The 18,993-nt window shown below is 39.9% G+C and overlaps 1 protein-coding gene across 1 annotated transcript in view; it reads left to right on the forward strand.

Moving 5' to 3' along the window:
• CPN1 (carboxypeptidase N subunit 1) overlaps positions 1 to 18,993 on the forward strand; it is a 49,612-nt gene that overhangs the window by 14,387 nt on the left and 16,232 nt on the right. Inside the window, exons 2-4 of the mRNA XM_001372867.5 lie at positions 4,851 to 5,047; positions 7,735 to 7,890; positions 9,279 to 9,461. Coding sequence (XP_001372904.1) covers positions 4,851 to 5,047; positions 7,735 to 7,890; positions 9,279 to 9,461 — 536 coding nt within the window. The remainder of the gene's footprint in view (positions 1 to 4,850; positions 5,048 to 7,734; positions 7,891 to 9,278; positions 9,462 to 18,993) is intronic.

Genomic DNA, 18,993 nt, shown 5'->3' on the forward strand with positions numbered 1-18,993 from the left:
AAGGGCAAGACCTCCAAGGAAAAGGCTAAGCCAGAGAGGTATCAAACATGTGACTTGTAATACTCATAAATATTAGCCCCAAGTCAGATTAAAACATAAATGGAAATATGTAGCAAAATAAATAAGGATACGATGAAACACAGATAATGTTAATCTGTGGTTTTCTAAGTCATCATGTAGTCATCAGGGATTCCTGTGTATGATTTAGTGGTCCCTCTTTGTATTTGAATTTGGCTCCACTAGACTAGAGAACCTGGAAGTAACCAAATTACATTTAGGTAAGGATACTTACCATTACTTATTTGATTCTGTTGCTTAGTCAACTGGTGATCTCTATGTTCTTTTTGTTGTTCATTTGTTTCACTAGTGTCTGACTCTTTGTTACCCCATTTGAGCTTCTGGCAAAGATACTGGAGTGGTTTACCATTTCCTGTTACAGCTCATTTTACAGATAAGAAACTGAGGCAAACAGAATTAAGTGACTTGTCCGGGGTCACACAGCTAGTAATTTTCTTGGTCAATTTTGAACTCAGGAAGAGTCTTTCTGACCCCAGGCTGTTGCACTCTATCCTGGTCATAAAAGAACATATAGACAGCTAGGTGCAAAGTGCATTAGAGCCCCTGGCCTGGAGTTATAAAGACCTGAATTCAAATTCTGCCTCAGACATGTAGTAGCTGTGTGGCCTTGAGCAAGTCACTTAACCTTGTTTGCCTCAGTTTCTTGACTGTAAAATGAGCTGGAGAAGAAAATGACAAGTATTTGGCAAAATGGCAGATATCCATATCTTTGCCAAGAAAACCCTAAATGGGGTAACAAAGAGTCAAACAGGATTGAACAACAAAAACAACATGCTCTTTTCTTTTTCTTTATTTTATTGTCTACTTGAGATTATAGCCTCCAAATAAAGCAGAAATTGTGTATATTTCTGTAATTTTAAAAACTCCTTACACATATCCATGAATCTTTCTGGGTGTCTAACAAAAAACAAAAAACTTGGGACCTTTTCCTTTCTATTAGGAATGATACTCCCTGGGGGCAGTTGGGTGGCTCAGTGGATTGAGAGTCTGACCCAGAGATAGGAGGTCCTGAGTTCAAATCTGGCCTGAGACACTTCCCATCTGTGTGACCCTGGGCAAGTCACTTGACTTCCATTGCCTAGCCCTTGCACTCTTCTGCCTTAGAACCAATATACAGTATTGATTCCAAAACAGAAGGTAAGTTTAAAAAAAAAAAAAAGAATGATATTCCCTGTTTAAAACCAAAATAAACCGATCACTGTCTCTGCCATAATAGGAATGGGTTCAGGAGTGTTTAGGCATTCAAGACAGGTTTGTTTTTTTTTTTAATCAAAACAAAAGAGACATCAGAGCTCAGTCATAGAAGACAGGGGTCCAGAAACCAATAAAATAGCTTTGGTTTAGGTCTGGCTTACGTGTTGTTTCTGTGGTTAAAGATTATTTTACTGTCGTATGTAGGCAATCAGCTTTACGGTCAGTAACATTTAGAGTTCAGTGGTGCTATTTGTCGAAGAATGAACACAGGAGCCAGTGGTCAGAGCAGGGTTTTAATGGTGATGGGAGGAGAGAAGCGAAAGAAATCAGACAAGGGAGAGCCTGTTGCCACCGATACCATCTGTAGTTTTCTTGCTGACAGCAGTTTCTAGTTATCTGACTATTTCAGGTCAGCTCAATAGGTTTTTGGCACACATACAGTGTGGATTTGGGGAATGAAGAAGATAGAATCTGTGTCTAGAAGCTACAAGGCGTGTCCACAGATCAGCTCAGCAGCAGGTCTTCCTGGTTGTATTCATGTTGCTCTGATTTCTGGCGAGTCCTTGGGCTCCCTTGGGAAAGGAACAGTTAACTATTTGTCTTTATAGCCTCCAATGCTTTGCACATAGGTGCTTAAGAAATGCTTTTTGGATTGGATTAGGTTGGATTCACTGTGCTTTAAAAAGGGAGTTAGTTGGGGCAGCTGGGTAGCTCAGTGGATTAAGAGTCAGCCCTAGAGATGGGAGGTCCTAGGTTCAAATCTGGATTGAGACACTTCCCAGCTGTGTGACCCTGGGCAAGTCACTTGACCCCCATTGCCTAGCCCTTACCACTCTTCTGCCTTGGAGCCAATACACAGTATTGACTCCAAGACGGAAGGTAAGGGTTTAAAAAAAAAAAGGCGAGTTAGTTACTCTTTTACAGATGAGGAAATATTATGCTTACACTTTATGATGCCTTCATATTTGTAGGATGCTCATTATGAATTTGAGTTATTACGTATTAAATATTACTGCTTAGAAGAAAAAGGGAGTTAGTCGGAAGGTTCTCCTGTAGACTGCTCAGCTAATGATAATAATAATGACGATGATGACATAACAGCTAGCACTTATCAATATCCACTCAAGGTTTGCAAAGTGCTTTACAAATATGATCTCATTTGATTCTCGTAACAACCCCGAGAGGTAGGTGCTGTTATCATCCCCATTTGCAGATGGTAAAGTTGAGGTGTAAAGATCTGTCAAGAATTCTCCATTTCGTCCAGCAGTGAACCTGGCCAAAGCGAAGCTACATCTAGTGAGGAAGTAGAGTCAAGTAGTAGGCAAATCAATGAGGAATGAGGAGACTCAGTTTTTAAGCCTGGCTCTGGTATGGAGCACACTTGGCATGCCACTGCACTGCTGTGGGTCCATTTCCTCATTTATTTAAGGAGTTGCACTAGAACTGAGGTTCTTAGCATGTAGAGGGGTAGGGAAGCATGGAAGGCAGGGGAAGCCTCTCAGCCTCGTCTCAGAAGAATGGTTTGTGGCCAATATTCATTATTAAGGGAAATACTAAGTTTCAGGGGAGTTTAGTGAAAATAAAGATGAAATTCCACCCCCATTGAAGGTCACAGATACCCTGAAATATATCTAGGAGGTTCTTTAAAGATTAAGAACATGTTCTAGGGGGCAGCTAGGTGGTTCAGTGGATTGAGAGCCAGACCCAGAGACCAGGAATTCCAAAATCTGGCCTTAAGACATGTCCTAGCTGTGTGACCCTGGGCAAGTCACTTAACCTCCATTGCCTAGCCCTTAAAACTCTGCCTTGGAACCAATACACAGTATTAATTCTAATATGGAAGGTAAAGGTTAGGAAAAACAACAACAACATGTACACTAAATGATCTCTAAAATCCTTTTCCATTTAAGGATACCATAATTTTTTTTTAAAACTCTCACCTTCTGTCTTGAAATCAATATTGCGAATTGGTTCCAAGGCAGCAGAGCAGTAAGGGCTAGGCAATGGGGATTAAGTGGCTTGCCCAGGGTCACACAGCTGGGAAGAACCTCCTATCTTTAGGCCTGGCTTTCAATCTATTGAGCCACCCAGCTGCCCCTGAAACCATAAATTCTAAGACTCCTCCCCATCTTGTGCCTGGCAACAAGCCAGCCCTGATAGAAAGAGGAGAGTAAACTGCCATAAATTTTGGGAAAGTTAAGTTTCTGATGGGATGATTAACAACTATACTCTTAGGGAACTTGAGGGAAATTTTAGAGTGCAGATTTGGGATTAACCCTCTCTCTGGTCTTAGAGATCTGTTTTAGTGTTGTTCAGTCTTTTCAGCCCTGTCAACTTTTCATGACCCCATTTTGGGTTTTCTTGGCAAAGATACTGGAGTGGTTTGCCATTTCCTCCTCCAGTTCATCTTACAGATGAGGAAACTGAGGCAAATAGGGTTAAGTGACTTTTTTAGGGTCACCTATCTTGTAAGTGTTTGAATGTTAATGGTCTTTGATTATTGGCACAAAGTAAAAGGAAGAATGACAAATGGGTTAGAGTAAAATGGCCCAAAGGAGTATGTCATTATTTTATTTTGTTTTTAAAACAGAGCAAGAGTTGGTATGGTATAATAGTTAGAGTGCTGTATTTATAATGTGGGAAAATGTCAGCTTAAATTCTGTCTCTATAACTATCTGCGTGGTGAAGTGAGCAGAACCAGAAGACTACTGTACACAATTACAGCAATATTGTGTGATGAACAACTGTGAATGACAACAGAGTGATCCAAGAAAATCCCAAAGGATTCTGGATAAAAATGGTATCCACCTCCAGAGAAAGAGCTGATGGAGTCTGAATACAGCTCAAAGCCAACCATTTTCCACTTTATTTTCTTCATGTTTACATACACGTGTGAGTGTCTTCCACGTGACAAATAGAGCAGTATTTTGTATGCTAGCACATGTGTAACCAGTATCAAATAGCTTACCATGGTGGGGAGGAAAGGAGGGAGAGAATGTGGAACTCAATGTTAGGAAATGAATGCCAAAAATTGTTTTTCTACATAATTAGGAAAAAGAAACCATTACTGAAGAAAAAACATAATAAAACTTTCCAGGTGACAGTGAGAAACTCCCTTACCTTCTTGGAGCCTTAGGTAAGGGTGACTTTTGAAGATATGCCATAGGTGGACCCTAGCCTAGGCTCAAAGGGACCTTAAAGCCTCTCTATAAATTGGAGTCCCAAGAAACTAAATGGTTTCATCACACAAATAGAATCCTAATATTACTTTGAGCTAGAAGGGAGCATAAAGGTCACCTAGTACAATTCCCTCATTTTACAGGAAAGGAAACTAAGGCTCTCCCAGAGAGATGTAGTGACTTATCCAAAATCTCTCAAGTGGCAAATGGCAGACCTGAGGTTTTGACCTCAACTTCCCTACCTCATTCCTTCTGCTGTGATCTATCAGTTGAAAAGAAATAATCAAAAACCAAAGCTCCTTTTTAACAATGGGTGTTTATCCAGGAAGATCCTGGGTCAACTCGATCTCTTTTCTTCCTTTCTTGGCTTTAAGAATATTTTTTTTTTTACAATTCCAGTGGAGCCAGAATTTAAGTATGTTGGAAACATGCATGGAAATGAAGTGCTGGGGAGAGAGCTGCTAATCCAACTCTGCGAGTTTCTGTGTGAAGAGTACCGCCAGAGGAACGAGCGCATTGTGCGGCTAATTCACAATACGAGGATTCACATCCTGCCCTCCATGAACCCAGATGGTTATGAAGTAGCTGCAGACCAGGTACTGAGTCTGGATGATAGCTCAAAATTTTTTCTATGGTGTCTGATGCTTTTTTTAAGCTTTCCAAAGCACTTTACAAATATAATCTTGTTTTTTATCCTCACAATGATGCTAGAAGATAGAGGTTAGTATTATCCCCATTTTAAAGATGATAAAACTGAGGCCCATAAAAGATAAGTAGCTTGACCCAGATCACACAGCTAGTAAGTGCTTTAAACTACTAAGCTAGTAAGTCCTGTAAACTTGGATTTGTTGGGGGTTTTTTTTAAGCCTTTTCCTTTTGTCTTAGAATCAAAGCAACATATCCCCAAAGATGACTGACATAAAAACAAAATGCATCAACAAATTATTTACTTTTTTATCTTAAACTCTTACCTCCTGTCTTAGAATCAATACTGCATCTAATATTTGACTAAACTGTTGGCCATCGACTAGGTAGAGGGAATCATAGATTGGCAGGACTTCAGAACTCGCAGGGGAAACTTAGTGATCCCTTCTGGATTATTCCTGTGACAGATTAGGGGTGGTTATTGCAACGATCCAATGAGGGTAGCAGCAGTGGGAGGTTGAGGCAGCAAGCATGATATAGTGGAAAGAATGTTGAATTTAGATTCAAAAGGACCTGAATTCAAATTCCAACTCTGCCACTTATTACCAGTATGGCCGTGGGTAAGTAATTTAACCTTTTTCTGCCCCTGTTTCTTAATCTTGAGGATTAGTTATTTGGATTATATGGCCTCTAAGGTCCCTTCCAGCTTTGAATCTATGGTGCTAATGATTCAATCCAGCCAAAGTAAATTTGTTGTATTTTATTTTTTTATTTAAAAAATTTTTTTAAAGAATTAATTTAGAATATTCCATGGTTCATGTTATTTCCCTCTCCTTCCCCCTCCCCCTAAGCCAACAAGCAATTCCACTGGGTTTTACATGTGTCATTGATCAAGACCTGTTTCCATATTACTAATTAGGATGATCGCTTAGAGTCTACATTTCCAAACATATCCCCATCAACCCATGTGATCGAGCAGTTGTTTTTCTTCTGTGTTTCTGCTCCCACAGTTCTTTCTCTGAATGTGGATAGTGATCTTTCTCATAAGTCCCTCAGAATTGTCCTGGATCATTGCATTGTTGCTAGTAGAGAAGTCCATTATATTCAGTTGTACTACAATGTATCAGTCTCCTGATACAGTGTATCAGTGTACAGTGTTCTCCTGGTTCTGCTCCTTTCACTCTGTATCAATTCCTGGAGGTTGTTCCAGTTCACATTGAATCCCTCCAGTTCATTATTCCTTTCAGCACAAATGTATTCCATCACCAACAGATACCACAATTTGTTCAGCCATTCCCCAATTGAAGGGCATCCCCTCATTTTCCAATATTTTACCACCACAAAGCATGGATATAGATATTTTTGTGCACATCTTTTCCTTATTATTTCTTTCTGTCAAAGAAAATTGAAAGGAATCTGGAGAGTGACCTTTTCTACCCCTGACCAAGCTAAAAACAAATTGTACCCAGAGAGCAGGAAGTTTGGCAAATTGATTGAAATCTATAATTCTTCCTATTATTCTTATCCTGAAGCCTGAGTGTGGATAATGCCTTTTAAAAAAAAAAATCTTTACCTTCTGTCTTAGAATAGATAGTATCAGTTCCAAGGCAGAGGAGCAGTAAGAGCTAGGCAAATAGGACTGAGTGACTTACTCAGGATCATATAGCTAGGAAGTGTCTGAGATCACATTTGAACTCAGAACCTCCTGTCTACAGGCCTACCACTCTACCCACTGAGCGCCACCTAGTGCTCCTGGATAATGTCTCCTGAGAATCCCACCAGATCAGTCCTGATTCTCATTTTGCTCATTCTTGGATACATTTTTCCACGTCTGCTCCTTTAGTTTTAGGACCTATATCTCAGTTATTAAGCTTGGTATGGGGTACATCAGGCCATATTTGGGTGGAAATTTCTCATCTATAGCCTCCCCCCACCTATCCACCCAACCAAAACCACACCCCAGTACACAAACTAAAAAGGTGTCAATCTGGTCTATGGAACCCCCTCTTCAAGCATGAGGGACAATGACCCCAGTCTTGCCCCTTTTCTCTCATTCATTCTTTTACCTGAGTTGAGTGTCTTCCCAAGCCTACTTTTAAAAGAGAATTTCAACTCTCCTTCCCTTCTGGAAGCACACAAGATCTTTTAGAGGTTTCCTAAAGAGTTTTTGGGTTTTTTTTAAGTATCAATAGAGATAGATTAGAGAGTTGATCTTGAAGTTTGAAAGATCTGTGTTCAAGTCTTCTCTCTGACTTATAGTACTATGTCACCCTGGACAATTTGCTAAAACATATCAAGTTGCTCATTTTAACAGGTAGAAGAAATTTCCTAATCTGGAGTTGTGAAATCAGGTCTAGTCCCTTTTTTCACCCCTCCCTTCTCCAATAAAAAAGCACAGGGAAGGCAATGGAGATAAAAATAAAGTCTTTAAAATGTTGCTAAGTTACAAGTATTGAATTTTGGCACTTTTGTAGAGGCAATTGGGGTTAAATGACTTGTTCAGCTAGGAAGTGTTTGAGGCCAATTTGAACCCAGGACCTCTTGACTCCAAATCTGGCTCTATCCATGGAACCACCTAGCTGCCAAATGTAAACTTTAATCTGAAACTTCCATTTCCATCTCTTCCTTTTCCCTCCAGGGTCCAGACTCCAATGGATATCTTGTCGGCCGGAATAATGCCAATGGAATAGACCTAAACCGAAACTTTCCAGATCTTAACACCTACATGTACTACAATGACAAGCATGGAGGGCCCAACCACCACATACCCCTTCCAGACAACTGGAGAAATCAGGTACAGAGCTGAAATGTTTATCCACAAAAACAATTTGGGGGTGGGGGGATCACAGCCACTCATTTTCTCCCATCTACTTTTATTCTAATTCAATCACCAAGTATTTATTAAGCACTAACTTGGCAATATTGATGGTCCCCTGAAGGCAAGGCTGTGTTTTATCCCTTTTTGAATCCCAGGTACCTTCCACAGCACCTGGCATTTAGTGATGATAGATAAGGAAAGGAACTAGACTTGTAAAAAGATTGTGTCCTGCCCAAGATCACACAGCCAATAGATATTAGACTTAGATCTTCCTGGCTTCTAGGCCAACTCCCTCTTCTTTTCCCAGACCTTAGCCCAGAATTCTGTGCTTAGTTAGACTCCATAAATATTTGGTAATAGTTATGCCAATAATAAATTAAATCCTATAGAGAAAAGATTCATATTTGTTTATTTATAAACATATATCCTCTAATAAAATATAAGATATGAAGAATATGGACCATCTCTTTATGTATGCATTCCCAATTCCCAGTTCAATGCCTGGCACTTATTAGATGATTAATAAATTCTTATACAGGGGGCAGCTGGGTGGCTCAGTGGATTGAGAGCCAGGCCTAGAAGTGGGAGGTCCTAGGTTTGAATCTGGCCTCAAACATTCCTAGCTATGTGACCCTGGGCAAGTCACTTAACCCCCATTGCCTAGCCCCTTACAATTCTTCTACCTTAGAATCACACTTAGTATTGATTCTAAGACAGAAGGTAAGGGTTTAAAAAAATAAATATAATATAATAAACATAAAAATAAATAAATAGATTCTTATATGTTAATTGACTGATCAGAGCCTTAGCACAGATCTGTCAGAGATGGCTTCCAATCTTGTTCCTTCCCTCTCTGTATGCTACACAAATCAGTCAACCAACGAGCATGGAAATGAGTCAGCAATGAAGATATCTTTGGCCTGATCTTCTCCTTTAGCTGGATGCTCTAAGAGGAACCAGTCAATCAGAAAGTGAAGTCTCCCAGTTCCAATGTGAGAGGTAGTCTGGGTTGGAGTGAGGTCTGAGATGAAGAGGTTCCATAACATGAGAGAAAAAGGCCTATGAAAATGAGGTAGCAGGATAGTCTAGAGAGGGACGAAGGGATGCTCAGCCATGCTTTCCCTTACCTATTTGGCTTTATTCCCCTGGGTCTAAGTACAAGGCTAGAGACTGAGAAGGCGGGGAGCAGATATGCAGCCTTCCTTTCTTCACCTTCCCCCTTGACCCCCTCTTTATTAGAATGGAGAATTTTCAGATACCCATTTGTGTGAATTCTGTACTTTCTCTTGCATGAAAATAATTAATGAGTAATTTGGCATCTGGCATCCTCCTAGGAGCCCTCCTAACTCATTACTTCCATATAGGTGGAACCAGAGACTGAGGCTGTTATAAAATGGATGGACTCCATCAACTTCATTCTTTCTGCCAATCTTCATGGAGGTGCAGTTGTAGCCAATTACCCATATGACAAGTCCCGTGAGCATCGGGTTCGAGGTTTCCGTCGTACTGCCAATACTCCCACCCCAGATGATAAACTGTTTAAAAAGGTAAGCAGAAAGGCTAAGTTAAGTGCTTGGCAGAGAATGAGGCATAAAAAGGATGTGAGGTCTGTAAACCTCAAAATTCCTTAGACTTATAAATGTTGGAAATTTCACCATTGGGATATTTCATACTTGGAAAATTTCTTACTGATAGTCTATTGGAATGGGAACCCCATTGGCATGGGAGGTTCCTTCTCTTCCCTTCTTAAGATTACTTTAGGACAGAAACCCTTTGCTGAACAATGGAAAGGACTTTGACCTATGCTTAAGCATAGAACAGGAATTTCTTTGAGTCTTGATTGATTTTAGAATTGATACAATGGAGATACTTGGAATAAATCTCCACCCTATTCAGTCCTAATAGGATTGAGTAAGGGCTGCAGCCTAGATCAAAGATTTAATCATTTGAAAATATGACCTTCAACAGACATGTGCAAAAGCCAGAAACCTCTGGGCGGTCCTGGGTTAAGCTAGAGCCTCCATTGGCACAGGGAAATTGATGAACAGTGATTGGGAGATGGGAGAACTGAGAGGAAGGTGGAGTCTTGGTCGGTGTGGTTCCTGGGCTCTGAGAAGGCTTGCTCTGAAGGAAGCTGAAGGTGGGGGCCTCTGAGACTGTTTCTCCATTTTGGTCACGTGAGTGATAGGGACTGATCTCTTTTCTTTGCCCCAGCTATCTAAGGGCTTGGGCCTTTTGGCCCAGCCTAAACAGAAGGGGTATTTAAGCCCTATTCCCTTCTCTCCCTTTTTCTCTCTCTCTCTCTCTAATTCCTTTCTTACTCCTATTGTAATTAAACTCCAAAAAAGGCTGACGGCTGACTTGAGTTTTTCATTTAGGAATTACATAGCTGATTCCTTGGCGACCTTAAATTAATATATATCAGTCTTTTAAAGTGATTCCCTTGTTACAGGTCCAAGAAATGAGAGCCTCAAATCAAGAAATATTTGCTGAGATGCTACTATCTGCAAAGTACAAATGTACTTCCAAGTACAGGCCACCAAAGTTCCTTTCATTCTCAAATTATTTGTGTATGTAACTACCAATCAAATATTACCCCGACTAGAATCATCCTTATCCAAATCACATCAGAAAGACAAAATGATACGCTGATGTTGAATTTCCATATCCAGAGTACGAAGAATACCCTAACTAGAGGAGGCAGAGCAATATGATGGCAGGGAAATGGCTCTGAAGTCTGGCTCTTGGTTCAAATACCATGACTCTTGTTTGTTAAGTGGGTGACCTTAATACAATTACTTAACCTCCATGGACCTCAGTTGATAAGATGAGAGTGTTGGACTAGATGACCTGTGAGGTCCTTCCAGCTCTATATTTGTGAACCTATAATCTTTCTAAGAGCTTACTTAACAATAGTTTGGTAAGTAAACAAAAAAGTAATCCACAAAAATATTAAATAGCATACAGTGTCAGAAGATCTAAGTTTGAATCCCACCTCAAGGACTTACTAGCTATTATCCTGGGACAGTCATTTAACCTCTCTTGGCCTCAGTTTACTCATCTATAAAATGGGGATGATAATAATAATAGCATCTACCTCACAGGGTCATTGTGAGGATGGAATTGTTGTGTTAGAAATACACTCAAGTTTGTAGCAGGGTTCCCCCCCCCCCCCCCGAAAAGGGGAGTCAAACTCAGTTCAATCCAGAAGTAAGAAAATAATTTTATTTGAAGAAGTTTAAGGTGGAATAATAGTCCTAATGGCTGATGGATTAGCCCAGGGGCTAGTAGAGTGCTCTCTCTTGGAGCTGATGGAATAGCAGCTCTCCAGGTGGGGAGTAGCAGTCCCAGTTTAGAGATGCAGCTTCCGCCCACTGTGTATGCAAACTACAGGATTTTCATATTAATTAGGGTCTGGAGGCTAGTCATCTCCCATTCCAGAGAAATCTTGACTTTTCCCAAAACCCCTGGAAAATGGGCATAGCCAAATTTAGGTGGAGGTGTGGTTTTGGTTTGACATATATGTCATAGGGAATAAAGAGCATGAAAAGTTGGGGGATCCTTCTGGACTGCTAGAGTTCTTCATGCACATGTCCCATGTTCCCCCCATTTTCTACCTTGTCATTGTTTGCCAATGTGGCAGAGATCTTACTACCCTGCTGGAATGGGAACATTGGAGGGGGAGGGGTTGACCACTATAGGCAATTAATTATGTCGGTCAGTTCAGAACTAAAGTAAACAAAAATATGAGTAATTAATAAAACAGATTAGGCACAAAGCTAACTGCCCAGTATAGAATATTACAGATCCAGTACAGGTGATTGATGATGCAGAATGGGTTACTGATCAGCAATACAGATGCTTGACTAATGCTGAAACTACAGATTTTGCAGTTGATGTTTGACTAGTGTTAACTGGCGAGAAATTCAAGATTTCAGAGTTTGAGACTGAATAAGTACATTAGAGTATATCAGGAAACATGTCTACTTTGTCTTCAATTATATGCACAAATATCTGTTAAGCTACTAAGGTGTGATGATATTTGATTATAAATATCTTTTCAGATATTTGCGGCATGCACACATTTTAAAAAAATAAATTTTATCTAATTAGTCAATTTAGAACATTTTCCCCTGGTTACAAGAATCATGTTCCTTCCCTGCCCTCCCCCCCACCCCCTTCCATAGTCGACATGCAATTCCACTGGGTTTTACATGTGTTCTTGATCAGAACCTATTTCCATGTTGTTGATGTTTGCACCAGGATGATCATTTAGAGTCTACATCCCCAATCATATCCCCATCAACCCATGAAATCGAGCAATTGTTTTTCTTCTGTGTTTCTACTCCCGCAGTTCTTCCTCTGAATGTGGATAGTGTTCTTTATCGTAAATCCCTCCAAATTGTCCTGAATCACTGCATTGCCACTAATGGAGAAGTCCATTACATTCCATTGTACCCCAGTATATCAGTCTCTGTGTTGTAAAAATAGATTTGAATCCAGGACTTCAATCCCCAGAAGTCCTTGCTCCACTTCCCCAGAATGTTTTGTAATCTCATTGAATTCTCACCTGGGCCGAGAGCAAAATCATTATTTAGAGGGTCTCTGCCCACAGCAGGGTCTCTTCTCTTCCTGGCTCTGCTGGCAAACAGAGGCATCTCATGATGTGAGTGAAATTTGGGTGGGCCTCATGGCCTACCTAGCACATACTTCTCTTGCTTGTATTTTCTTTAACCCATAACTTTTAATAAACCTCATAAAAATAATACTCCTTGCAGAGAGAAACTAATTTCTACCTCTATCAGTATCCCCAAAATTTAATCTTTACAGTGTACAATGTTCTCCTGCATCTGCTCCTTTCGCTCTGCATCAATTCTTGGAGGTCATTCCAGTTCACATGGAATTCCTCCAGTTCATTGTTCCTTTGAGCACAATAGTATTCCATCACCAACATATACCACAATTTATTCAGCCATTCCCCAATTGAAGGGCATCCTCTCATTTTCCAATTTTTTGCTACCCCAAAGAGCACAGCTATGAATATTCTTGTACATGTCTTTTTTCCTTATGATATCTTTGGGGTATAAACCCAGCAGTGTTATGGCTGGGTCAAAGGGCAGACAGTCTTTTAGCACCCTTTGGGCATAGTTCCAAATTGCACTCCAGAATGATTGGATCAATTCACAACTCCACCAGCATTGTGTTAATGTCCCAACTTTGCCACATCCCCTCCAACATTTATTTCTTTCCTTTGCTGTCATGTTAGCCAATCTGCTAGGTGTGAGGTAGTTGTTTTGATTTGCATCTCTCTGATTATAAGAGATTTAGAGCACTTTTTCATGTGCTTATTAATGGTTTTGATTTCTTTATCTGAAAATTGCCTATTTATGTCCCTTGCCCATTTATCAATTGGGGAACGGCTTGATTTTTTTTGTACAATTGATTTAGCTCCTTATAAATTTGAGTAATTAGACCTTTGTCAGAGATTTTTTTTATGAAGATTCTTTCCCCAAATCATTGCTTCCCTTCTAATTTTGGTTGCATTGGTTTTGTTTGTACAAAACCTTTTAATTTAATGTAATCAAAATTATTTATTTTACATTTTAAAATATCATTTTTTCTAACTCTTACTTGTTCTTAAAATCTTTCCTTTCCCAAAGATCTGACAAGTATACTATTCTGTGTTCACCTAATTTACTTATAGTTTCTTTCCTTTCCTTCCTTCCTTCTTTATATTCAAGTCATTCACCCAGTCTGAGTTTATCTTGGTATGGGGTGTGAGATGTTGATCCAAGCCCAATCTCTCCCATACTATCTTCCAATTTCCCCAGCAGTTTTTGTCAAATAGTGGATTTTTGTTCAAAAAGCTGGGGTCTTTGGGTTTATTATAGACTATCTTGCTGAGGTTACTGAGTCTATTCCACTGATCCTCCTTTCTGTCTCTTAACCAGTACCATATTGTTTTGATGACCACTGCTTTATAGTATAGTTTGAGATCTGGCACTGCTAGGTCCCCTTTCATGTTTTTTTTTTTCCATTATTTCCCTGGATATCCTTGATCTTTTGTTCTTCCAAATGAACTGTATTGTGTTTTTTCTAATTCAGTAAAAAAAAATTTTGGTAGTTCGATGGGTATGGTACTAAATAAATAAATTAGTTTGGGTGGGATTGTCATTTTTATTATGTTAGCTCATCCTACCAATGAGCAGTTAATGTTTTTCCAATTATTAGATCTAGTTTTAATTGTGAGGAAAGTGTTTTGTAGTTGTGTTCATATAGTTCCTGTGTTTGTCTTGGCTGATAGATTCCTAAGTATTTTATGTTTTCTAGGGTGATTTTAAATGAAATTTCTCTTTATAATTCTTACTGCTGAGATGTGTTGAAATATATGAAATGTTGATGACTTATGTGGGTTTGTTTTGTATTCTACATTTTGCTAAAGTTGTTGATTATTTCCACTGGCTTTTTAGTTGATTCTCTAGGATTCTTTAAGTAGACCATCATATCATCTGCAAAGAGTGATACCTTGGTCTCATTGCCTATTTTAATACCTTCAATTTCTTTTTCTTCTCTAATTTCTACTGCTAGTGTTTCTAGTACAATGTTAAATATTAGAGGTGATAATGGGCCTCCTTGTTTCACTCCTGATCTTATTGGGAAGACTTCTAATTTATCCCCATGCATGCACACATTAAGGAATACTTTTCTTTCCTTTTGAGCTGTTCTACTGGACAGAGGTGGTAGACAGTAATGGTAAACCTTTTAGAGGTGGAGTGCCAGCCCCACCCCCCACCCCCCCACCCCAGACTGAGTGCTGTGCAACCACCACTGAGTGTCCAGTGCACCCTGCCTTTCCCCCTTACCCTACACAGGGAAGGGAGGAAGCACTCCCATTTGGCTGCTGGGCAGGGTGGTTGATGTGAAAAAATGTCATTGGGCACAGTGGAGAGGGGAGAGGGGAAAGGGAGCAGTTCTGCCCAAGTCCCTCTGCCTTTCTAGTAATTGGGGAGGGGCAGCCTCATGCCCATAGAGAATGCTCTGCATGCCATCTTTGGCATCTATGCCATAAGTTCATCATCACTAGAACCTTCAAGAACTCTTCATTTCCTACTAATCCATAAGAGAATTATAGACTTAAGCCAAAAGTCATCTGGAAGTTATGCCAGGAGAGTAGGTGGCTTCCCCCACAGAGAAGGTGTCAATTTTCTTATGTAAATTCTGTCTCCAATTGGGGAATTAGGAGACCAGGATTCTAGTCCACATTCTCCCGTTGACACACTGCATGAATTTGGTCAAGTGATTTAAGCTGTCCAGTTCTCTGTTCTTTCATTTGTAAAATGAGGAGGGGGCACCTTCCAGCTCCAGAATCCTGTGTTTCTAAAAGTTTTCAATTCAGAATGATGTAGTATTTGTCTTAATTTAGCTTATACAGAACAAAATACTTTATAGCACTGTCCTAGGGATAGCAACAAGTCCCCAGGTAGCACAGGAATGTCTGAGTTGCCATTAACCTCCAGATAAGTTTAGACAAATTACTTTAGTACCAAGTAAGTAGGTTTGGCCTGGTTCCTGTATCTGGAAGATCTCTCTTTGAGAAGTGCAGCATCAGCGATTTGACAAGCAGGCTGTTTCAGCAGGAAGAGGAAGGAAGTTTATCTCCAGGCAGCTGAGAACTATTCATTCAGCTTCACCCTGGACAAAACCTTTTGGCTATTAAAAGATCTGGATCAACTAGAGGCAATCATATTTCTTTAAAGGGCAAGACACTTCCTTAGCCAATAGGTCTTTAGGCTGGAAGCTAGGTGGCTCGGTGGATTGAGAGTCAAGACCAGAGATGAGATGTTCTAGATTTAAATCTGACCTTTAGACACTTCCTACCTGTGTGACCCTGGGCAAGTCACCTAACTCTCATTGCTTCTGAGACAGAAGGTAAGGACTTTAAAAAATAAATAGGTCTTTTGGGTCTATATCCGAGAGGCCATCCTCTCACCAATTTGGGTTCTACTCAGCTGCGTTCCTTGGGAAAATAAATAGTTGTATCATTTTCCAGGTCAGGGATGGAGCCATTCTTCTAAATACCAGACCTCTCTCATCTTTTCTGATCCATTGATCCTCTCCCTTTCTTGGGTGGGAGTTCAGGCCACTGGGATTCTGATACAAGGGTTTCCCACAATAATCAATGAGCCATTTCCAATAAGAGTTTATTAAGACACTACTGCGTGGAGAAGGGTAGCTAGGTAGTATAGTGGATAGAGAACTGGGCTCCGATTCAGAAAGATGAGTTCATATCTAGTCTCAGACATTTATTAGATGAGTGACCCTAGAAAGTCACTTAACTCTGATTGCCTCAGTTCCTCATCCGTAAAATGGAAACACAATAAAGAAGGACATGGCAAGCCATTCCATTATCTTTGCCAAAAAAAACCCCAACAAAACCTCATGGACAAAAATCCACAGAGTCAAATAAAGTCAGATATGACTGAAAGCTAAACAACAGCTGTGCACAGAGTCCTTGGCAAGATGTAAGAATGATACAAACACATGATCTCTGCCCTTAAGGAGCTTCCAGTATAGTACAGTAAGTCACTAATACATAAAAGTGTAATGTACAATGTCAAATAATGAATGCTTTATAGAACTGAAAGACAAAGTGTTATGCACAGCCCGAGAATGAAGGTGGTGATCAGCTGAGAGGTTCGGGGAAGGCTCAATGAAGGAGGTAACATTGGAATTAGGTTTTAAAGACTGGGAAGGAATTCAAGGAGAGAAGAGAGGGAAAGAATTCCAGGAATATAGGACAGCCTAAGCAAAAGTATGGAGGCAAGAGACTATAGACCTTGTTTGGGGAACAAAGCTAAATCACCTTGAATCCTTTAACCTCTAATCAGGACATTCCTATAGATTACAAAGTAGGATGGGGAAGTGGGTAGTAAGGGAAGTGGAAGCGTTGGTATAGATAAATTTTCTATGAAGTTTAGGAATAGAAGGGAAGAGAGATGGGCTAGAAGGAGTGGAAAGACCTGAATATTTTGATAGGTAGATGGGAACCCTTTGGACTCAAAGTCAGCATGAAAAGAATTCATTCAATGATCATATGTACATTTATTAAACTCTTCTATTTAAAAAGCACTTTTCTGATAATATTTGTACAACCCAGTGGAATTACTTGTCGGCTCTGGGAGGAGGGAGGGAAAGAAAATAAATCATGTAAACATGGAAAAATATTTTAAAATAAAAATAAAAATTTTACAGGTACTTTCCTGCTAAATCACAAGACCTAGTATAATAGTGAAATGTAAGTTTTAGGTGCCTAAGGGATGTTAACTGAATAGATGAAGTGGAAATCTTTAGTAATATCTAACATAGATGATCTGAGGATACAATCATGCATTTTATTTATTTATTTCACTCTGCATCAGTTCCTGGAGGTCTTTCCAGTTCATGTAGAAATCCTCCAGTTCATCATTCCTTATAGCACAATAATATTCCATCACCATCATATACCACAATTTGCCCAGCTATTCCCCAATTGCAGGACAACCCCTTATTTTCCAGTTTTTTGCCACCACAAAAAATGTGGCTATAAATATTTTTGTACTAACGGGTCCATCCCCATGTTTTTTTCTCTCTTTGGGGTACAAATGTAGTGCTATGGCTGGATCAAAGGGCAGGCAGTCTTTTAGTGTCCTTTGGACATAGTTCCAAATTGCCTTCCAGAATGGTTGGATCAATTCACAACTCCACCAGCAATGTATTAGTGTCCCAACTGTAACAGTTAAAATTAGGGAGGGGGAGGAACTGAGGCAGGTAGAAATTAGTTTCTCTCTAGAAGTATTATATTTTTAGAGGTTTATTTAAGATAAGGAATTTAGGAAAAGACAAGTAAGAAAGGCACATGCTAGGCCCAGAGAGCCTATTCATGACCACTCACATCTTGCCTGCTAAGTGGAGAGCTGCGTGTGCTCCCATACGGAAGTAGGAAAAGAGAGCCCAGTAGCCTTTACAGTCAGGTTAAATACCCCACCTCTCTCTTAGCCCAGATGAGGTTACAAGGCATTTTGGGAAGTGAGCAAGGACTTCTGGGAAAGTCCCCGTTTCAAGTCTCCATTTTTACACAACTTTGCCACATCCCCTCCAGCATTCATTACTTTCTTTTGCTGTCATGTTAGCCAATCTTCTAGGTGTGAGGTGATACCTCAGAGTTGTTTTGATTTGCATTTCTCTAATCAGGAGGGATTTAGAACATTTTTTCATATTATGATTATTGATAGTTTTGGTTTCTTCCTCTGAAAACTGCTTATTCATATTCCTTGACCATTTGTCATTTGGGGAATGACTTGACAACTCTCCATTTTAAACTTGCTAAGAGATGAGGCAATGAATAAGGTTCATCGAAGGGTTGGTTAATTCTTTCCCACAGTCTCTGAATGATGGAGATCAGAGAAGAGAATACATTCCTTCTCCTTCCCTCCCTCCTTTGTCCAGTGGTAACCTCAACCTTCCTAGATAAACTATTCTTTTCATTTTGTATTAATTAGAATGTGTGCCCCAGGCTACATTTCCCACAATTCTCCTTTCCCTTTCCTGTATGTGATGTGTGCCCCAGACTACATGCTAATTAATACAATTTTTGGTAGACCCTGTAACTCCTATTCCTTAGGACATTTCACTGGGAACCATTTTCTTCTCTCTCTATTTCTTGAAGACTATGCTTTGAATACTTTTTTCTCTCTTTTTAAAGAAACTTAGTAGGGGCATCTAGGTAGCATAGTGGATAGAGTGCCAGGACCAAAGTTAGGAGGACCTGGGTTCAAACCTGACCTCAGACCCATCCTAGCTGTGTGAGCTCTCACTTAACACCTATTTGCCTCAGTTCCTCATCTGTTAAATGGAGACACAAGAGAGAAGGAAATGGCAAACCATTATGGTATCCTTGCCAAAAAAAAACCTCATGTGTGAGTGACTGGGGCAGTCACTTAACTCCAATTGCCTACCTCTTGCTACTCTAGAAGAAGGTTAAGGGTTTTTTTTTTGTTTGTTTGTTTTTGTTTGTTTTTTAACCCTTACCTTCCACCTTAG

This window comes from Monodelphis domestica, chromosome 1 (assembly GCF_027887165.1).
Source record: "Monodelphis domestica isolate mMonDom1 chromosome 1, mMonDom1.pri, whole genome shotgun sequence".
NCBI lineage: Eukaryota > Metazoa > Chordata > Mammalia > Didelphimorphia > Didelphidae > Monodelphis > Monodelphis domestica.